We start from the raw sequence: 23383 nt of genomic DNA on the forward strand, positions 1-23383 counted from the left end.
ATCAGAGGAAACTGCATAAATCTAAAGTGGTTTTATTTTTCGATCTGTCTATGTCCAGGTACATTTTTACCAGGAAACACTGCATGGATCATAAACAAATATTTAGCTATTATTTATTATTTGAAAAATACTTCAAAGGCTATGGAAAGTGGAAGTCTTCGTATTTGAAATACAAATCTGTGAGTGACATTACCATTTAAAAAAGATTTATTAAAAAGTTTGGTAATTGGATGCAGTTCAATGAACAATAATACACAAATCAAGAAACAGATGACACAGATGTTATTTAAAACTGCCCTAAATGCAGTTGAGTAGTTTTTTTTTACAAGAAAACAAGAAAAACAGTCCAATAAAACTTGTTTGTATAATCTTTAGAAATGCCACAAACACAAATCATCTTAAAATTCAACTGTTTTGCCATACTGCGTATAATAATCATTACTCCATGCAGTCACATGTATTATACTTAAAAAGTCCTTTCTCAATTTAGATTGAGAAACATGCAATATAACAGTTTATTTTCTAGATGCAATACAAACTGCTTTACCTTCATAAGAAAATACCTGACAAGCTCTAAGAGGATCTTTTTAATGTACAAAAAAGAAAATAATTCAAGCTTTTTTCTTTATCTTAGACTGTTAACAGGAATTTCAGGCATTTGGCAGGTTGTAAAAAGTCTTTAAAATGTACAGTTTAGTCTCTTTCAGAAATACTTCTATACTTTTGACCTGCAATGTTCGGCATAGTGGTGCTAACTGAGAGTTGAGTTTTGCTCAGTGCAAACTCTTTTAAGCGGTGGGGCTCCAATCACATCCTCTTCCTCCTTTGAAAAAACAATAATGTCTTACATGGCATGCATTCAACCAAGTTGCTTTGAAAAGCAGAATCAGGGTTTGCATAATATTTACAATATGTGTTTTAATTCCCACAATGAATTAGGTGAACATTTATTTGAAGACTACAGTGGATGTTACCTGAGTAGAGAGAGTCAACACATCTTCTTTAATCAGAGTCGGGGGCTCATCCGTCACCTCACTGCTGGTTGTTGATGCTTCTAAATATGTGGTTACATCATGAAAAGTAAAACGTACAAATACGTATGTGAAATTAAGGATGCACCATCACTACTGTTCTCTTACATACTTGGGTGAATCTAACAAAACATGTCAAGAACATGCATACAATAAATCATAATTCACCCCAAAATAAAAAATAAATATAAAAATAGTAAATTAAATATTAAAGTAAATGGTCTATTTAGATTTTTTGTGTTGTGGCATTATTTTATGACAATTCGGCACAATTAAACCCTAAATTATCATTTCAGAATTTCATTATTGTAATATGGGGAAAAAAGTTTTATCCAGTTTCAGGATAATGGAGATTGAAAAAACGCAATCAGAAAATACAGTTTATATATATATATATATTTTTTTTTACATTTAAAATATTTATATATAATGTCAATTATATGAATATAAATATATACATGGACATTTTTCAAAATAATATTTAAAAAATGTGTATGTATATATATTTATTTTAATTTTATTTATTTTATTTTTATCTTGTATTTAACTTTTATTTTGGATGCGATTAATCATGATTAATCATTTAACAGCACTAATATATTATATAATATATTATATAATATATATATATAATATATATATATATATATATAAAATATATTATATATATATATATATATGCTAGTGAAAAGTTTGGAATAAATAAGGTTTATTAATGTTTTAAATGAAGTCTCTTCTGCTCACCAGCACTGCATTTATTGATCAAAAATACAGTAAAATAATAAATTGTGAATTGTGAGTCTTCAGTCTCACATGATCCTTCAGAAATTATTCTAATATGCTATTTTGCAGTTCAATTATTATTGGTACTCAATTATTAATTTTAATTAATGTTGAAAATAGTTTTTACTACTTAATATAATACCCCATCAGCACATTATATGTTATTTGCATTATAATACTAATTTGCATTTGCTTTGAAGACCAACATTTTTTATCTACCTTGTCAGTTAGGTAAATAATCTTTTTACTGAATGTTTTTTCACTGGTGTGTCTCACCTCTCTCGGCGTCCATGGTCTCCTGTCCCAGGGTGGGCGGCTGGGAATCCTCTGTACGGAAGTAGTGTGCATGGGAAGGGCTCACTGCCTCACTCACATGCTGTGGACTGGAGTTGCTGCTGCTGTCCACTTTGGTATTAGACTGATAGGCATCTGACAGGAAACTCTGGTTACTGTTGTCATCTGTTTAGGAAAGTAAATGTATGAATGAAACATATTTGCGTTAAGTCTCCTGAAGAAATATGTGAATTATGTTTAAGTACTCTACTTTAGCATACTGTAATGTTACAGTACATGCTATGGTAAGATAGATATGCAAACCACACTGTCAAGATGCAAGGTCGTTTATTAAACTAGAGCATAACAACACAAACCAGGGTTGCATTATAGAGAGAGAGAGAGAATGTTCTGAATTGTTTACAGAGGAAATATCAAGTTTCCTTGTGTTTGACATAAACATAACCTTAAGTCCTCTATTACCCTGAAAATCCAGTAGCACAGAGCGGGCGTTTTCCAAAACTACATCTGTAGGAAAGCCCTTCAGTTTCCTCACTGCAGTCCCTGACACTTTAGGCTTGTATATCTGCAAGAAAGAAAAAAAAGGCATTTTGAAACTGAACACTGTTTATATATCTGAGAAGTGGACAGCTGCTCTAGATGACATGATATACACACCTGTTTAGTCTCTGTAACCGGGACCCATTTGAATATCCGTAGTGATGTGTCTCCCACTGTAACCCACTTTTTTTCCCTAAGAGGACAAACATGTTCCAGGTTAATATCACAAAAATGGCTATATTAAAAGAAGAAAAAAAAGAAATACAAATTTTAAGATGGTTTCTGCCATTTTCATTAGTAGTTAGCATTAGATACTCAAATTAATACAGTATGTGTTTTTTACAACGCAATAAAAAGTACAGTAAATACATATTTATTTATTTAAATAAAATATATTTACTATTGTATTTATAGTTATCATAAGACTTAATTTATATGGAAAACCTACCATAAATTCTTGGCAGGTTTCGTGATATTCACAAGGATGTTCAACAGGGACTAACTCAAATTAATATATAAAACTGCTCATTTTTACATTTCAGACATTCCAGGCAGAAATGTATATTACAAAATCACTTCACTCCATTACGGACGTTTCTAAGACACGCCCACATACTGTATACAGCGAGGCCCATTGGTTGCCTTGCTTGTCTGTCATGTTACTGAATGACGTCACCCTCCCCGCTACAAGTTTATTTTTGTAACGTGGAAGAAAAGAAACTTGTCTCCCTCTTCAAACAATCAACTTACCACCGACGGACCCTTTCGATTGCCGCCATCACTTTTTTGATATCATCTTTTGCACGGCTGCGTGTCTCCGCTCGCACGGACCGTCCCGACATTTTAATGGGTTTTATTAGTTTGTCAAGATCCCCTTTTTCTCGCCTTCCTTCGTCTGCGACTTGATTTCGCCCTGGCTTCGTCTTTGTCTCGCGAGACTTCATAACGAGCCACTGACACTGCCTCTTTGCATTTTTTTTTTTTACATTAGCCCTGTTTAATTTTTTTGTAAATGTATTTGCATTCTAAATAATTATTTAGAATCTGTTGTGTAATAACCACAATATGAGTGTGTATGACATTAAAAGAAGCTGTTACGTGCCTAAAATGCCCTCAACACACCACCAGATGGCAGAGTTTTCACTTAAAAAGACAGGATTACTGTGAGGTACATTTCATGCCTCTATCCCGTGATATTTGATAAACATGTTGGACAAAATATTAAAATCGCATTTTAAATATGTAAATGGTGCAAAAAAAGCAAAAATCTAAATATTTAATGCAAAGAAAAAAGAATTAAAATTATTTGTTTTGCAATCAAAATGTTTCAAATTTTGTGTATTGTTTTAATATTTACTTCATATTTTAAGACTCATATTTTTACAGAAATCTCATAAAACAATATTAAATTTTAAACCAATCTCATAAAATATATTTGCCATCTCACGTTATCAGTAATTTTAAATGGCTGTGACACTGGCAACTACTATTAAAAATTAACAAAAAGACAAAACACATAATTCATTAGATTTTTATTACAGATTTTATTGATACTCTCCCTCTGCATGTTGACATTCAAACAAAATCCAGTCATTCAGAATTTATCGATCAACCTTCACACACACACTTTACACATCAGAAGGCACACTGGGTTTCTGGAAAGCTGAATCTTTTGACTATCAAACAAACTACAGTTGTGTAGTTACACCATAGAACTCCACTGCAGCGATGAATACACCACATCACCCTCCACACTCTCATGCTTTCCACTCTCGCTGCGCTTCTGTGGAGAGCAAAGCAATACTGTTTTCTTCACATTGGAGCCCAGACGAGCTATAGCTAGAATATCACAGAGAGGCAGCTCTTCATCCATGGAGATGCATAATGCAATGAAATGAGCATGGAAACGCAGAGGATCACCTGCAAAATAAAGATCTCCAATGTTAAGCTCCACCGAAAATACATAATCAGTGAACAGATAGGCCTTGTTGACACAAACATACCTGGATACACCAGGAAATCTCCTCCAAACTTCCCTGCGGAGGTCAAGTAGAAGCCTTTGTTCCTCAGATCTCTGTAGACACAGAATCTAGTGTTAAGCGTTCATCTCTAGGCATTGGCCAATCAGTGGAATGGAAACTGCGTTCCTCTGGACAGTGGCTGAAGCCGGCGCGAGCGGTGCAGAGCTGGACTGCCATGGCTGACCACGGGAAGCGGAAAGCCTGGTCCAGTGCGTTAAGACGGTCTCTGATTGCACTGCCGGAGTCATCAGTGCCTGAGGGATCAGGGAGAGGAGTATTTAGTGTGTGAGGGATTATGTAAAGAACCAGGGCGATTTTAATGTTAAGCATTATATAAAGAACCAGGGCGATTTTTGGTCTTAATAAGACTTTCTCTGATTATATTGACAGAGTCATCAGTGCCTGAGGGATGTGATACTGTATAGTTGATATTATTGTAGGATGTGTGTCAAAATATTTAATCTGAGCATAAGGCCTAATAAACCTGCTGCTGTCTGTGCCATTCATGTTATCAAACATTAACATTTACATTTTATTAATTTATTAAATTTCTGCAGTATTTATTAATTTTATGCTGTTGTTTGTTAATAGTGTAATACTGAAAATTTTTTTTTAATAATTTTTTTTATGGACTGTTTACTTGTCTTCAATAATGTTTTAATCTTATATTAGTTTGGCTAGTAGTTCATGCTGTGTTATTGAAATTTGAATTGGCAGTTGTGAAATTTAACTGGTATCTAATATTTTGGTCCCATAACAACCTTATTTATTAACATACAAGGTTACATGGATCAAAAACTAATTTTATTATTTGTATGTAATCTTAAATTTTGCTTTGGATGTGAGGTTTGGCCAGTTAAGAAATGTAAAAATTGGGCAGTTAAATTAGATTTTTTTTTAACCATAAATAGGTCAAGAGCATTATTTGCGAGGTGGATACTGCCTGTCAGCTCATCAATACAATTCAGTCAAAGGATTTAACTAATTTCAAATTATTCTATGTGAAATGTAGAATTGTATTGTATGTGAAAACGAAAAAAAAAAAAACAAGTATTTTAACATTTATTCTAGCCCCTCAAACATCAACTGTAACTGCACTACTTCAAACAAATTGTTGTTATTTTTCCCCCCAAAAGTTAGAATTATTCTCTGTGGTAATCAGCAGAATGCCACATATTTTGTCTGCAAATCCAAAAATTAAACCTGGAACATTAATATGAACAATAAGACGTATAGTGATACAAATATGGTTAATACATTCTTGTATAAAATTCAAAAGTTAGTTTTTTTAGTGTAAATACTATGGCCATAGACACTATTGGCAAGAAGAATACTAAATGCCATACTATTGGCACAACAGACACTTATGCCAAAAGAAAATAAGCATCTGAATATGTAAATAGGAGAAGTGTAAAATAAATTTGATTTTGCTCAGCACTGTCTTCTTGTCCTCCAGGGCCAGAGCACACTGCTCCTTATAACTGCTCTCCAGACCAGCCTCATACTGTCTCACAGCCTCCAGATGCCTCTCCTCACCTCCACAATCCTGATGAAAATAATCATAATACACACACATACATCACTCACAAAGTATAAGATAGATAGATAGATAGATAGATAGATAGATGGATGGTTAGATTGATGACAGCTATGTGTGTATGTAGGGTTGATGTGTTGTATCTGTCGCTTTGTATAAGGTGCGTTTTTAGCAATACTTTCTTGTATATGAACAGATGGGTTTTTGAAGGAGGAGCGTTGTTCGTATGCTGACGGGCCAGAGAGCCCACCAGAGCCCCGATCACACCCACAGATCTGACCCTTTTCATGTCCGACACCTTCCACAACAGAGGAGTGGATCCGCAAAAGCTGATGTCTATCAAAGCATCTCTTGATGGCTGATGCTCACTTTCACTTCGGGTATCCATGTCCTCTTTCACTTGCACGCTTGATGACCGCTGAGTCTTCACTCCTGCTGGATCCCATCCATCACTCCTCCGAAACACACCTGGGTGTCTCTACACGGGACTGTCGACTTTTTAAGCTGTGCTTCCGCTCTGTAATGAATTTGCCGAGACTTTTTGTATTGGTACTAAATATGATAACAGTAAATACATGGCGACCATATGCAAAGTATAACTAACGTTATACAAGAAGCGAATTTAAGTAACATGATTGCACTGATGACACAGAGAGCCTGTTTGAAAAACAACTCATGGTTACGTTCACCTCGCGCTGCCTCCACATGAATGTTAATTCAGAATCTGCTGAAATCTACTTTCACATTAAAGATTAATTACAAAGAAACAGAACAAAAATCACATTGCGATTCACAACACGCGAGCTCGCTGTCTGTACAAGACACTTCCCTTGCAAAGCTTACCACGTGACCTTGATCTCTGCTTGAATAGCGCGCGCCATCTGGTGCTCCTCTAAAAGTTACACGCTCGGTTATCTTTACATTCATGGTTTTAAAAAAGCCTCATACGGCAAATCATTAGGAATATTGTATAACTAATATATTTTAATAATTAAAAAAAAATCATGTAATCTCCCTCAAAAGATCCAGTACATGACATTAGCCGCTTTTTCTTGTTATATCTCTTACTTTTTCATCGCTGTTTAGGATGAACCAAGCACACACACACAACACAAGTGGATACCATATTTATTTAATCGTTTTAGTATCTATTTTTGAGTTTTTTGTATTTTTTTTAGGTTTTAATTCTTATTGATTAAACGTCTCCTACAACAACAACAACACCAATCCATTCTGAAAGATTAATGTGATTAAGTGCATTCGGTCTTCTGAGCCACCGTCAAAGTACATCCTTGATAATATGTACATATTTAGTTATTGGATACATTTACATAACCGTTTATATTTCATAATGAATACAATTGCCTAAAACATACACTGAGAATTAGCGTAAACATCAATCAGTGGAATTAATAAATTGGCACAAAATCATATAAAGAAAGATGAAAACGTAAATCAAATATGAAATAAATCAAATACAGAACTGTAGTTCTGCACATTTTATAAGTTTGAATATCCAAATTTCAAAACTGATTTAATTAATACAGCAGTCTACTACACACACCCAAAAACAGGTTTAACACCAGCTGGCCCACTTAACAGCATGTGTTTTTATTGGTCGATGACTGCAGAATATCTGCAAGTAATCATTCTTAGCCGAGGACTGCGGGGCTGTGGGTATAGAGTGAGTTTCATCCGTAATTATTAGCCGAGGACTGTGGCGCTGTGGATCAGCAGACACACTGCGTTCAGTGCAAACCTTCATTAACGCCATCTCACACACCAATGCCTCGCATCACACACCTAGAGGAAAAAGATAAAAGTGTGATGTATGAGGTTTTTAGTGAAACTTTAACACTCACAGAAACCCTGTGGACACATTTAATATCTTTATATGGTTGCATAAAAACTACCAGACTTCCCACAAGCCACAGCGGTCGGTTTAGTTCCTACAGCTCTACGCGCGTCTGTGTGGGAGCGAGTCCATGTGTGCGCTCAGCTTCATCTCATTCTCAAGGATCTGCACCAGCTGCTGCATGGAGGGCAGGTGTCCTGACTGCAGCTTTGACCACACGGGCACATCTGTGAGCACATACACACACACGCAGAGGAAACATCACTAGGATGACACATCACATAGTTTTAACAGCGTGAAATAATCGCACTGCTATATTTTGATCTGTAATTAATCATCAGTCTTACCATTAAGTGTGACTTCAAAGGCTCCAGTGGACATGCACTGGTTTTCTATCATGTTGCTGAGGAAGAACACCATCATGCAGGCATATATCTTAACAAAAACACAACAAACCGAGGTCACAAACACAACTCAAACATTTTAAATGTGCCCTGTAATTTCAGTTGAGCCAGCACGGTAAAATCAATCAGTGACTTCAAAGCTCAAAGGTTCTTACAGGAAAAGAGTCTCACTCACTGAACTGTGAATAAAAATGTGTTTATTAATAAAATAGGGGGACATTCGAATGAGAAAACAACCACTGAAATTGAGGTATACAGAGTAATACCTTCTTCCTTTTTGCATCACTGACATCTTACTATGAATAAAACAAGAGCATGGATGCACATGAATTAACATATCTATTTGCTCAAAATTTGGCTTTTCTTGTGGTAGTACCTCTAATATTAAGGCCTAATGTCCAGTTTAACACCCTCTGTGGTGGCACACAATCCATAACACGGAATGGGCAGAAAGCATAAAATTGGGCAAGATTAAGAGTCTATAAAAAAAAAAAAAAAAAAAAAAAAAAGTTTAAAAGCATTTAAAATTTGGCTTTTGTCAGGGCAGTATGCCATATTTCAAGGCCTAAGGTCTCTTTAACGCACACTTTGTGGAGGCCAAGAAACCACACCACAAAATGTGCTGTTGGCACAATAGGTGGCTCAACATGCATTGTCCTATATGCCAAGTTTCTGGTGTGCACAAAAAAAAATCTGTGTATTTTTATTTTATTTTTGCAAAGGTTTGCTTAAGGCTATGTAATAACGGTGAATATTGTGAGAAGAAACCCAAAATGCTTATAACCTGCAATTTTGCCTAAGGAAAAAAAGTGTACCTTGAATTCATTCAGTCGTATTTTGACTTGGACTTCTTGTACAATCAATTTATTTTTAATAAATTCTTAATTTTCTATTATAAAAAAACGAAATGAGGGCAAGCTCTGGAAACACATACGTTTTCATACTCTGCTTTCTTTTTTTCCCATACTTTTCCAAACCCCGTAGGAACCCTGACTCCATAATTAGCCCTCGCTGAAATATTTTTATTGTGTATTTGGATTTATTAATGTAGTCTTTGTTTTGGAAATTTTGTGGGTTTCATTTGATGGTGGAATTAAATTTATCACTGCGAGTTTGAAGACAGAGAGGAAGGAAGCTACGTGTCTAAACATAAAGAAATACATATAAAAGATCTTCATTTCAGTTTTAGTTCATGGATTAAAATCACTACTATTTTAATAAGAACGGTCTATAAATGTCTATATATGGTCAGAAGTTCTTGATGAAATGAGAAAGCCACCTGTAAAGAGGCTGTGGCAGGAAGTTTTCTCCCTCGATGCGGATGTCTGGGTACCTCTGGGTGAGAACCCGGGTGTAGTCTTCAAACACCCGCCTGTACCCTCAGGACACACTGCAGACAGAGAGGCGCTGGGTTTAGGAGGTGACCCACAGAGTGCTAGCAGTTAGCTGACAGAACTGACAAGAAACTAGTTCCACTCATAGCAAGTTTGCACACCAAGACATTGTGCATATGCAAAAATGGTGCACTATACTTGTATACTATTATACTTCTAGCATACTACTAAACTATACTATTCTGCTTTTAAAAATACTTAATAATATAAATTCAGTAAACGTCATGAAACACTACAAAAAGGTAATTATTCAGTTAAGTTACATGGTTTAATACCTAACGTTATATGATTCTTGCGCACTGATGCTTAGGCCAGTGTGCTCGGATAGATAAAGAAAACGAATAGGAATTATACATAAACCCGCTTTAATGCATTTACTGAATGTATAATAAATGTCAGTTAAGATTAAATCAGCTGCTTTATTTATCAACACTCATCAGCACGCGCAGTGACAGGAAACGGAAAGACATAACGTTTACTCACCAAATCTGAAACTTCAGCAGTGGCGTTCCTGTATAATGCATTTTCATCTTTTTAACGCTGCCATTGTCGGCTGTGGCGTGGTTCAGTGACAGCACACAGACCAGTAAAAGACATAAACAGCGCGTTTCCATCCCGCACAGTCCGCTCGCGCAAACCCTGCTCTGAGACGCTACACGCGGAATATATATACAGCCTGTCAAAATAAAAGCCCCCGACGCCTGTTTGACTTCACGTGATTCGACAGCATGTTATTATGTGCATCAGAGCAGCTCTCTTAATAAAATAAAACCGGCTTATTGACGACGTGCACATGTTCGTGTTGGTCTAACAGACGCATTAACAGCCTTTCAATTAAATTACATTAATTTATCGCACGGTACGTTTGTCGTTTGAATTATGCACGAGCCTGATGTAGAAAAGCTATTAACAGTGGACTGAGGTTATTGTAGTTTAAAGCAGAGCTGTTCTTGCCCAGAAAGATGGCAGATTAGAAACCACATAATCACTATAAACGAGGGCCCCGATGATTGCTACAAACTGCACAAATGGCCCACTTGGTATTTGTTTTTCCTGTTCATTTACATGAATCTATTTGTTGAGGTGGTTAACTACAGTAGTTAAAATTTGAAGTGGATCAAAACCAAAATGAGTTTTTGTGTTATGACAACTTTGTTGATCCACTTCAAATGTTGTCTACTGTAAAATACACAGATGGTCCAAGTCTACATTAAAGAGAGAACCATTTAAGATGGGAGGCGATTCTCTCAAACTTTTTATTGCCACATCTCCAGATAAGAGCTGTTTCTACTGTTGTGATATTTTTGTGATAATGTGGGTAAACATCATCAAGGGATTTTAATGAGATCAAAGCAAAAAAAATATTTTTAATTCATAAATCCAAGTTCTATAAAAGAGTAAAAAACAACAATTGACAGTAGGAATAAGTCACTTTTTATTGAGTAAAAATCAGACATGAAGAGTTGCAGACTAAAAACCAGTGTAACAAAGTCACCATGATCCCAAAAAAAAAAAAAAAAAAAAAAATAGTCTGCATCCAGTTGTAAAAAAATATTATCTATTTTCAGAGAAACCAATTTTCTTCCACCAGTAGAGCATCTTTATTACATATTTTCTATAGCTGTGCAAAGTATCGGTGTCCTTCCTGAAAACATTTTCCATTTTTCTATGTAACTTGTGATTTTCCTACCTTCTGAAAAAGGTTGCTTTTATAAATCAAAGCATTTCCCATATTACATCAACACTGAACCCATCTTTACACTGTAAATATGTAGTTTCATATCCTTTCAACATTTAAAACTAAACCGCCAAAATAACAAGAAAAAAAAAAAAAAACAGACAACTAGGTCAACACTGACCACTTTAATCAAACACAAACGTGACGTAACAGGAAAACACTCAGCGTCTGTGACGACTGTGGCTTGAATGGCTGCTGCTGTGGTGTTTGCTTTTATGAGAGCGTTCGTATGAACGAGAGCGTTCCCGCCGGTCGCGGTGATGGCCTCCGCTGCTACGCTCATGCTTGTGTTTCTTGGCTAAGTCTGAGGAACCTCGATCCCGGTCCCGCTCTCTCTCTCGCTCTCTCTCCCGCTCACGGGGCTTGCTGGTGGATCGAGAGTGACTGCGTGAGCGCTTCTTCTTGTGGCCGTGTCTGCTGTGCTGGTGCAGGTCATCTGAGCGCTGCTTTGCCTTCAAGTGTGGCAGGAGGGGAGACGGAGGGCCGTGGTTGGCGTGTCGTCGTGGAGATGGGCTGCGGCTGTGCGAGCGGCTCCGGGAGCGAGAGCTGTAGGTGCCTGAGTGACTGCGCCTGTTATTGTAACTACAAAAATGAGTGAATGCGCCTGTTATTGTAACAACATCATGGAGCATAGAGCAGTGCACTGCAAGTGGTCCTTACTGTCGTCTGGGAGAGCGCGATCTGGACCGGGATCTCGTTCTGGAACGACTCGCACTTCTACTGTTCCGACCTAACTTACTGACTTTCCTGAGTCTAAAGAAAGGACAAGGAAGATTCTTAATTAGTAGGTTTTAATTAAACAAAACACAAGTATGTCAAACACTCACCCATTGTGTGGGCTCTTAGAGCCCTGAGGCCGATCTTCTGGTTCTTTCTTCATGGCCTTAAGCATTTGAGGGTTAGGAGACTTCTCATCTGCTTTCATTATATTAGGTGAACCTGACAGGAAGAATCAAATTTGATGACTGTTTCATAAGGAGAGGTTTAGTAGAATGTCCCTGCTGCTCTTTTCCAAAAATCAAGCTCCAATAAATAAAAAAAAGCAGTATTAACCCTTAAATGCAAAAATATTTCACCAATCACTATTACATATTCAGGTCTTTAGAGACCCAGACCTATATATCCAGCACGGATGGATTTCTAACTGCTTCAATAGCAAAAAATAAAAATAAATAAAAATACAGCATAATTCGTTACCTTTTGAAACTTAGAAGGGTTCAATTATGGTGTGTTCACACCAGATCCGAATGTTATTATTCGCGCGAGTCGATTACGTAGTCAACGCAAAGATGCGAATTCGCACCAGGTCGACGCGAATGACGCGAAATACACGACTCTGGATGGTGCTGTGAACCCAGCAATTACTGTATTTCATTGCATACAGTAATTGCTCTGCAGTAAAGCCATTCAAACCAAATTCAAACTAAATTCTTTTGTTTTATGTTTGCTGTAATTAGGAGTGAAACCTCATGTCATCATTTTGTTTAAACCAGTGCCACCTCAAGGAAAAAGGATGCACTACACGCATAGTCATCAGATGTGTAAATATAGTTGCGCAGGAAAAATATACTTACATTTACATACCTCGGGTCTCTAGTGAATCTAAACACTTTTACTAAAAAATTAATCAGAAACCATGCACTTTTATATATATTTTTTCTTGTTATATTATTTATAATGACTAGATTGAGGATAAGAGGGAGAGGGTAGTGAATGATGTCCCGAGTCACTAAAGACCCGGGGTATGCATTTAAGGGCTAAAACGGTCCACATGATTCTGTGCTATATTTCAAGTCTTCTGAAGCCATACAACAGATTAATGGAGGAACACACACTAAACGCATACCCTAGTGTACGCGCAAAAACTTTGAGCTTTACATTAATTGTATAGAAAAGAGCAGCCTGGACCATCTTCTACTTTTGTGTCAATTTGGTTTTTTTTTTTGTGTGTGTGTGTGTGCTTGGGAACAATGAGGGTAACCATGCTTAAAAGTAAAGCCAAGGCAAAAAGCAAGATGGACAAAAAACTGTTAGATTGCACAATAGGCAGTGGAAGTGACAACTTACATGGTTTGGATCCAGGAGAGAATCCACCCAATGTGGAGAGAGCAGGAGTGCCATCTGGATTCAGACCTTTGGCCTTTAGTTTGGCTTCCTGTAGAGCCACCTTCCGCTTGTCCACTTCCTTCTCCAGCAATTCGTAATTTGGCTATTAGTCTTATCTTCTTCTTACTCAATATAACAAGTGAAGACCAGCTAACTCTAAAACGGGAGCGATATCAAACAAGTCTAACCTTTTTTCTTGTGTACAACTTCAAAGTGGTTACACATATATCTTTGATCTCCTCCTCTGTGGCACCAAACAGCAGGTACCACTGCGGCCGAGAGGGTAACGATATCTGAGAAAGAATGATGGAAAAAATTCTAAGACATTAACAAAACCAGAGCTCAGAGTAAACAGGTGGAGGAGGAGGAGGACAGAGAATGGTTTTGTACCTGAAGCACTCGTGCAGCGAGGTAAATGCAGGCACAGGCGACGGTCTCGGCTTGAAATCTCACAAACACATTAGTGCGAAGGCTGTCATTCATGTAGTTCCTGCAACACAGAAGGTGAACCACAAAATTGCCATTTCCCTGCATGGGTTGTTCATCTATAAATTTATGTACGAGGTTTGTCACAGGATGCAAATAAAAGACCAAACATAAATGGAGGCTTGAGTTTAACTTTGCCCTTTCCCTCTCCACCTCACGCTCCTCTGTTGTGTAAAGCCAAGCATGCAGTGTGGAGGGGCACATGTTCAGTGCACATATGTGCACACAGACAAGCTCAATGGATAGAGGTTTGCAAAAATATAACTGGTTCCAATAGTTTGCAACTTTGCATGCAACAAATTACCACAATTTCTTCAAAAATTTTACTTTCCATAAAATAAGCAGATGAAAGTACAAAATGGAGAGGATGGGGGTGTAGCATTGCATGCGACTCACAACACTAAACAGCATGCATGGTGACCAGGAGTCAAAGCGGGACTGAGAGCAGCTGCTCTGGGAATGAACAAATATACATCTCAGACTAGATAGCTAAATGGAGATTTGCAGACAGACAAAATCTCTCATTTCTGAATGATGACCAGATTTGGTGCAAAGCTCTCTGAAAACAGCAAACAGGCAGATGAACACTGAAGACCTCAAAGGCTCTGTGTCATTATGACAAATGTGGGAAATACTACACTGATGTGCACTCTGTGCTGGAACAGAAACACAAAAGAGTTTATGCTACAGGCCTTAGAACATTGGATTTATATGGAAAAGCTGAGCTTCAAACAAGTCATTCAAGCATAGACTGAACAGGAGAGAGTTCCCGTAAAACAACACCTCGCACCAAATTATTAGGGCCTTTCGCACCGCTTTACTTCCAGAACTTAATGTACAGTACTTAAGTACTGTGATGATTTTGCGTGAACTGTTTTCCAGTACCATTTAAAGGGTTGCATTCGCACCGAGAGTGTGTACTAGGACGTGACGTAAGCCGGTCAACAGCGATGTCATTTGTGTGTGGCTTTCAACAACGTTAACAACAGAAGGACAACGTTAACAACAGGTGGATGGAGGACGCTGTGATCAGAGATGTGTTTTTGTTGTGTCTCGCGAGTTTCATAATAATGGACATGGAATGACGACGTATACGTAAAGTGATTTAAAGAACGGAAAGGAGGACTAAGAACATCCAACGACAACTGCCTGCACTTCAGCGTCCATATATTTTAAATAAGTTGACACAATGTTTACAGTATGTAACACAGCATTTTAAAATCATGGTGGGTGAGGGCGATTTCGAACGTGTCTGGCCAATCAAGGTCTACTTACATCACGGGTAGTACCAGTTGTGCTGGTTAGACCCTGCTCCGGAGTAGGAGCTAATCTGGTTCTCGAAAAAGGCAGTTCAATACTAAAAATCACACCCAGTTCCTGCGGTGCAAAAACGCCCAAAATTGGGTATATCCACAATTAGTTCTGGTACTATGAAAAGATTCCTGTGGTGCGAAAGGCCCTATTGATAACGACTTAATGTTTATGGTTGTGGTTATAACTGAATTTTTAAAGTGATGATTTATTCAGAAATGTGTAATTTTATTTATAAACTTTCCTCAGTGGAAAACAAAAAAGGAGAAATATTTAACAAGATCCTCCATTTAATGAATGTATATGGTCAGAAGAGACCAAAATGAATATAAAAGCATGAAGAAGCACACTGTGCAGCATATTACAAGTCTTCTCAAGCCATATGATACATCTGAATGTGAAACTGTTATACCCTTTGGTTACACATGTTATTATATTTTGATATGCCAACTTATCAAAAAAAATAAAAAATAAAATAAGCATATCAAAATAAGACCAAATGTAAATATGCAGTTTCACAAATGAGATCAGAGGATGGGATTTAGCTTAAATTTTTAGTTCAGAAGACTTAATAAAATAAAGAGAACCTTTGATCTGGACACTCTATGCTTTCAATTTATGGGAATGAGAAATGTGAACTTGTTTTCCATTGCTATTCTACAAAGAAAGAAATCATATAGGTTTGAGAAGACAGACAAGATTACTTACACCACCTAAATCTACTAGTTGAGGTTTAATAACGAATTCAAATATTCAGGCTTTAAATCTACCTTTTAAAAGTTAAAAGTTCTAATAATTTTTAGGATTCAAATAATTTAATTCACCTTTTAAAAATTTTGTGTTTTGATTCAAAATTTTGAGTATTGATGCTTTTGGAAAAATGCAAGTAATTTTGATGCTGCTGGCAGCTGGAAAAGGCCCCCTTCAGTGATTCTCGGGCAGAGAGCTCTCACTGGATTGGCTGTCTCGAGAAGGGCAGCCAATGAGGGGAGATTCCTGAGGTCATGTGGTTGGAGGAGCAGAGTTCAGAGGTTCTTTATGACACTTACCATCATGGACTACCCTTTAATCAAAGAGTAGAAAGAAAGGACAAAGTTAAACTAAGCTCTCCATTTTCTTTTAATTACAGCCATGAACAAGAGATTTAAAAAGACGACACACACCAACACACACACGAGTCACGAATACACCAATCCATCAGATGAGGGGACAGAAAAGTTACGTAACGGTGGCAGAGGGGTTAATTACTGTTTACACCGTAGTGTCTATACACCCAATGCAGGATTGTTTATTTACTCACCAGGCTGTCTGGACCAACGTTTGGTTCTTCTCACATTCAAGGACTTGCAGGTACATGACGATAATCTACAAAACCAACCAAACTGCATGTTAAGTTTAGAGTCTTAAAGTCCACTTTTTTTATAGTATAGTTTTTTTAAATACTATAGTTTCCCTTAAAACTCATCTTTGATCATCCACATGACAAGAAATGTTTTTTCTTGTGAAAATTTTCTCATGCCTTAAAATAGCTTTTCTCATGCCTCATTTACTATATGCTAATCTATGAATATGCACATTAGCCCCGCTCCACTCAGTCACACCAGCCAGCGCCTCCTGATCCACTGAACTTCCGTAAATGCAAAACAGTGGCATATACAGATAATGACTGTAAAATTGTTTTACTAGCGGAGAACTAGAGTGAATACTGTAACATTCATTAAAGTTACTTAGGCTATGTTTACACGACACCGATGTAGTCAAAAATGGAAAATTTTTTCCCTTGCGTTTTTAAAAAGTTTCACATATACACGTTCAACGTTTTCAAAACGATTCGCGTTTACACATATCCACGAAAATGCTGCATCACTTATGCCAGGCCAGTAGTTGGTGCTGTCACCTTGTTAGTAAACAGCACCTGTAGGGAAGTGATGATTATATGTTGTATATGATGCGTCTCCGCTGTTGGTTGTAATATTGGTGAAGTAACTCCACACTTTGCTGAAGAAGCGTTAGCAGACTCTTGAGCAGCAACAACAATACCATGTACTCCACCACTGTTGAGTATGTTTGTTCGTGCTTGCCTTTTAAATCGACACGTACAGCACATGTCTACATACCTAACACGTACTATGCACGCGCATGACATCACCATTTTCAAAGATTCCCGTATTGGGTGTTTACACAGAAACGATAACAGTGCTGTTTTCAAAAACTTGCACTTTGAAACCCGTTTTCAAAAATATGCGTTTTCAGTCCCTTAAACGCCATTGTCACGTAAACAAACAGGCAAAACGTATAAAAAGTTTCCCGTTTTTGGCTGAAAACGTTGCCGTGTTAGCGGCCCCTTACTTGATGCATTGTGCCCTAAAATATCTTGCAGACTCGAATGCAGCCATTTGTGATTCCAATTCGCGCTGAAGTGCAGACACCGACGTGGGAGAGGTGGGTCTGACACAGAGCTACTTTTAATTGTTGTAATGCGCAGTTATAATGCAAGTTAGTGGTTCTAAATTCACATTAAACCACGGCTTCTTGGGTTTTTGCTTTAATCTATCCCTTGACGTGATTGGTTATTGAATTGTGGTAGCAAAAGGGCGGTCTCAAACCACGTTTCTGGGACAGCCTTTGGGAAACTACAGATTTAAGGCGAAAATACTCAGCAATGGTGTTGATTAATGGATTGGCACATCGTTTGTCTAAAAGCATATTAAAAACACCACATAGACAAATAAACAACAACAAAAAAAAATAGATTTTCACTACAGGGGACATAAAAATCTTTAAAGTCTAAAAACAAAACATTAGGAGCAGGAACTGAGACGTACCTTGTGTGGGTGTTTGACGTGGACGCAGAAGCCCAGCTCCTTCAGCACACGCCGTTCAGCTTTTATCACCTGGTTTTTGGTGTTTATGTAGTTCTGATCAAGTATCAGTGGACTTGGACTCCTGGTTCATGAAGGAACGAAAGTAAAATGGTTTCCCCTGACTCAAATACTATTTAAGACAATGAAAAAAAAGCTTTTTTTTGTTTGCTTCATTTTAAATTCAAATCATTCTGTTTCCCTTTCAACCAACTACAGGCAACAGGTCCAGTTTTTTGACTCCTGTAATTTCAGTGTAAGACTTTTAGCACTGCCACAAGTGACTGTTAGAGAAAAAAGTAAATGCTCCACCTCTCACCACATCATAGCTTCAGCAGAAAGTAAAATAAGTAAGTAAATGTTTTCTTCTATAAACACAACCAATATCAAAATAATATACCAATCAGGTCAATCTTGGGGAACAAAAGCACCAAAAAAATTCAACACAGTATACACAGTGTCAGCATAACAATAAAAACACGTAGAAGAGACGTAGTGAGCTCTACTAGCAGAACAAGTTCATGACATACTAACAGTGCTGAGTCATGATCTGAAAATAGCACTAATGGGCCTTCAGTTGTGTCGGGTAATTATGTAAATAACAATGGTAACTTTCAACCACATTATCTAAATATGCAATTCAAAATTATGAAATACTGACTAACTACAAGGCATGTAAATCTTGAACTCCTTTAACTATTGAAATACTATAACAGTCCAATTATGATAAAAACAGAAACACTTCAAATTTAATATCTTACTAAAACCACATTTTGTACCTAACCTAATATTACAAAAATATAACATTACCAGTCTAGTCTATATTTTACTAACCTAACAGAGTTTAAGTATTTCTCTCTTCTGCTTTAACCATTTTTTCTCCCAGTTATAATCAGATTTATTTATTTTCCCACTGCACCCATCCACAAGTGCATGAATATTTCATAAAGCACAAATACTTCTTTGGTTTTATGTTTTCACACAATTACATAAAACATCTTAATCATCTACACTAAACAACTGGGTTAGTCATTTCTAAGAGTAAACGCACACTATGATCTCACAAAAAAAAAATAAACTCTGACAACAAAATGCCAATGACATTTCATTAATGTTCTGCGTATAACGTAACATTTAATTGGATTTTGGACAATAAAATATCCAAGACACCCAAGCTAAACAATGCTTACTTTATTAAACAAAAAACAGCACATTCTCAGTATGCAACCCTCACAGCTCCCATCATGTGAATATTTAAGAGATTTTAATCTTGCATGTGCAGCGTGAAATATTTCTGTGGAAGCTATGACGTGTGTGGTCAGGTGTCTTTTTAAAAAAATGAAAATTAAAAGATCGTCACCTGTGCTGGCAGAGACAATAAGCTTAAACTGAGATACAGGAGTCACCCAGACGCCTCGGACCAGCGGCCAACCTGTCGATCCCCGATATCCCAGTGACCGCTTTCAGACCACTGGCTTCTCCCGGGAGGGGGAAGCGACACCTCGCTCACTGTTGCCATGCCGACTGCTTCATCTCTACGTACCATTCCACATCACCCAGGCATTGGTAAATGTAGCTGGTCGCTGTTAGTTGGTTGCAAGGGAAAAAAGAATTCAAGTTAATACCGCGTCCTTGAGTTCAGGTGAACAAACTTTCCTTCTTATCCTCTTTAAATGGTTCTCTACTTCATTCTGGAATTCAAATTATACTAGCCAGTAATCACAATACAGCTCAATTGGCACCATGTTCCCTTGATCAAGATTACACTTTTTACTTGCTCAGGTAATCAGAATATCCTGCTGTTACTACCAAATATGACTGATGAAGGAACTGAAAAGCTTTAAAATGGTTTAGAATAAAGCAAACAAAATTAAGACATCATATCAAGGACAAACACAAGTGCGAAGGCTACTCACAGTTAACATGTTTTTGGTATTGATGAGCTTTTTAATATTTGAGGTTAAGGCATTAAACGTTGTCGATTGAAAGGTATTTAAGGTTGAGTAGGTGGGTTGATTGGGGAGGTTGCTGACAGAGATGACGTGGGACAGAATGAGCCGTGCTTACCTTTTGCCTCGGAGCTGCCTTAAATGATGAAACACGTTGATGACGTCCCGTATCCGCCGAGGGGCTTCTTCGATCTTTGAAGCCAAGTTCATACAGGCCATGGAAACAATCTACAGAGGGAACAGAAAGAGCGTTCAAAACACTATTACAAAGCACACCGCATGAGCATACGTGAGTATATACACTGATAGACATCAACTTGTGAGCAGATAATACCATTTTCTGAAGATAAATAGTGAAATTGAGCATGTTTTTAATTTGGATCTGCCAATGGAAAAAAAAAACTAAATATATATAACTGTACACTAAATGTGAAATCTGAATAGGATAATAATAACGAGATATACGTACACATACACATACATATGTGTGTGTGTAATGTTATATGTACACACACACACACAACGCCAACGTACTAAATAGTAATCCGTTCTAACACGCCTATAAATGGCCAAAAATGCTGTCTAGTTTGGCAGTTCGCTGGGACTTTCCTATTAAGACGACAACATTTAAAAAAAAATATATATTTTTTATTACTCCATTGAGCTATAATCTGGTTGAATGTCATTAAAAATTTGGATTAGTTTTGGTTTTATTGTGGTTGAGTGTTTTTTATTTTAACTTTAGTTAAAACTGTGCTATATGGCTGCCATCCGCTTTGATTGTAGATGAGGCTTCACTTGTCCGGTCGCCATGGCCACCTGAAACATAATTACGATCAACGTTAACGAGAATTTAATATAACGTTCATTTAAACGGCCGTTTCGTTTCAAAAGCGACGTCCGCCATTTTGTTTTTGTCTGTTAGCCGATGGACAACAGCTCGCGAAAGATGTTCAAAATCATTGATATTTACCTCTAGATTAACGTTACACACACACTGTATAAACTAAATGTATATCATATATATTGGAGGAGGGATTGTTGGGTTATGGGTTCTTGTTTGATAATGTCACATCAAATTTGCTTCACATCAATGGTTTATCTCAAGCTAGCATAATCTCACAGCTTCGCTTCATTAATCGTTTAAGTAATTAACTAGACAAACCAAATATTTACGTTACCTGCGGTAGTCTCAGCAGGATCCCGGCGGACTGGATGAGCTCGCAGCCCAGGATCCGCAGGTCTGTCTCGGTGTACAGGTCGAGGCCGTCCTGCATAGACGGGGTCGGGGAGAGGTTCTCCTCTGGAATCAAAGAGTTATCGATGGTGAGGAAGACTTCGGAATACACTTTGTCTCCTATTAATATGCCCTCGCTATTAGTAGGCGCGTTTGCGGCGGGAGCGGTGGCCATCGGCGCCTCCATGATCGCAGTCGTCGGTACCTGCCGAGGACGTCACAATCTAGAAATAGATACGTAACCCAGAGCGGAACACAGCGCTGAACATTGCTGCTTATGGGACAGCTCGCTGATTGGTGCAGAGCTGTGTCACGTGACCTCAACAAACCAATCGCTGTCAGATAACTGCTACTTTATTAAACGCTGCAACCCACCACGTTACCTTACGTTTTTGTGCCCATAAATAATTATACGTTTTAAATATATTCCTGGTATGCTAGAATTGCAAGCGCTCTCAAACAGATAGAAATTATTATTATAATTCTATTGTAGAGCCAAATAATATTTATTATATTCACGTATGACATAAATGAATAGTAAAGCACTCCACGTAATTACACAGGAGCAAGCATAACAGTTTATCAGTATACTTCTGTTTCCAAGTTATGTGTATTCTGAAAAAGTTAGATATTGGTATTCACCATGTTGTAGAACGTATTGTTTTTCTGTTTTGTTTGTGTGTGTTTTATTTACAACACTAAATTCCTAACACTTTGCCTAGATTTGAAGTCTTCCTTGCTGAGATTTCACAAAAACATCTCCCAAACTCATAACACATTCCCTTAATCTACTGTTTACTTTTTTGCATTTTTCCTTAATTTTTCACGTTACATAATTATAATTCAACAGTTGTGTACCAGACGTAATGAAAGTGAAACTTAATTTCCCCTTATATAAATATTACTGGAACAATTTTTGACAGTATTTACTAAAAAGCATGGTTCTCCCTGGAAAATAGCCTACTGCATTTCTAACAAAATAAAATAAGTAAAATAGTCTACATAATCTCTACCCAACTAGAACCCAAATTGCTCCTTTTGCTGAAGTTTCCAATTTTGTATTCCAAAATCTGTTACAGTTACTGAAAAAAAGTATAATTACTTACTTATGAAAATGTTAATAACTGCAAAGGGGTTCACACCTGAATATTTTCACACACACACATACAGATTTGATTTGTTTCTTCCTAAATTGCACTGGCTAAGATATGTTTCAGGAGTTTATGATACAGAATAGGACACATTTGTTTGTTACCTGTTGTACTTCCAATCTGGATTTATGCATATGCTTTATTTTTTATAAATGTTTATTCCAAAGCATTGTTAGATAAGCGTGTTTTCGGTCATAACTGTGCAAAGATTTGATTTGAAAAATATCATAGCTATTAAACTATATCTTAATATGATTGTAAATCTTTAACTCTGAGTGATCTCAAAGTAAAAAGAGGTGTTAATGTCTGATTTTGTGGTGGCTGTGCTTTTTTATACATTTTATAAATCTTAATTCAAGTGATGAAGGATTTTAAGAAGTAATCACTCTTAAATGCTGGGTGAAATATGGACAAACAGTGATTAGGTTATTTTGACCCAGCGGTTGGGTTTACTTTTACTATTTCTTGTTTAAAATGCACCCAAAATAGGTTGGAAATTCAAAAAATATGTTCAATAAATGAACATTTAACCCAGAGTGCAGTGCTGAGTGCTAATGTAAGGTTAACTTAACCCTGCCTGCTTTTAATGTTTCAAAATGATTAACAGTTGAAAACATTCGATAGAAATTTAGAAGAGTAATTAAAAAGTAATCACATGTAATCAATTTCATTAAAAAGTAATTGA

At 37.0% G+C, this 23383-nt stretch overlaps 4 protein-coding genes across 4 annotated transcripts; all 4 read right to left on the reverse strand.

Moving 5' to 3' along the window:
* Positions 1-189: 189 nt before the first annotated feature.
* On the reverse strand, positions 190-3607 carry bcl7bb (BAF chromatin remodeling complex subunit BCL7B b). The gene is made up of 6 exons (XM_019096923.2): positions 3399-3607; positions 2766-2841; positions 2571-2673; positions 2091-2273; positions 975-1054; positions 190-823 (listed from the first exon to the last, which is right to left on the reverse strand). The coding sequence occupies exons 1-6, from the start codon at positions 3590-3592 to the stop codon at positions 752-754; spliced, it is 708 nt and encodes a 235-aa protein (XP_018952468.2). The 5' UTR covers positions 3593-3607; the 3' UTR covers positions 190-751.
* Positions 3608-4165: 558 nt separating this feature from the next.
* tsen34 (TSEN34 tRNA splicing endonuclease subunit) lies at positions 4166-7971 on the reverse strand. The gene is given in 6 exon segments (XM_042743379.1): positions 4166-4568; positions 4652-4750; positions 4753-4954; positions 6096-6215; positions 6316-6684; positions 7966-7971. Coding segments are annotated over 6 exon segments (1014 nt in total). The 3' UTR covers positions 4166-4350.
* A 56-nt stretch (positions 7972-8027) lies between these two features.
* Positions 8028-10537, reverse strand: selenot1b (selenoprotein T, 1b). Its single transcript, XM_042743380.1, has 5 exons — positions 10343-10537; positions 9745-9855; positions 9563-9608; positions 8409-8535; positions 8028-8288 (listed from the first exon to the last, which is right to left on the reverse strand). Exons 1-5 carry the CDS (start codon positions 10471-10473, stop codon positions 8164-8166), a joined length of 540 nt encoding a protein of 179 aa, XP_042599314.1. The 5' UTR covers positions 10474-10537; the 3' UTR covers positions 8028-8163.
* Positions 10538-11270: 733 nt separating this feature from the next.
* Positions 11271-21786, reverse strand: ccnl1a (cyclin L1a). Its single transcript, XM_042743642.1, is given in 11 exon segments — positions 11271-12179; positions 12258-12350; positions 12425-12536; positions 13665-13806; positions 13892-13996; positions 14094-14193; positions 16801-16865; positions 18326-18446; positions 20429-20540; positions 21057-21129; positions 21492-21786. Coding segments are annotated over 11 exon segments (1587 nt in total). The 5' UTR covers positions 21735-21786; the 3' UTR covers positions 11271-11758.
* Between the last annotated feature and the right edge of the window lie 1597 nt (positions 21787-23383).

Source organism: Cyprinus carpio, chromosome B18 (genome assembly GCF_018340385.1).
Source record: "Cyprinus carpio isolate SPL01 chromosome B18, ASM1834038v1, whole genome shotgun sequence".
Classification (NCBI taxonomy): Eukaryota; Metazoa; Chordata; class Actinopteri; order Cypriniformes; family Cyprinidae; genus Cyprinus; species Cyprinus carpio.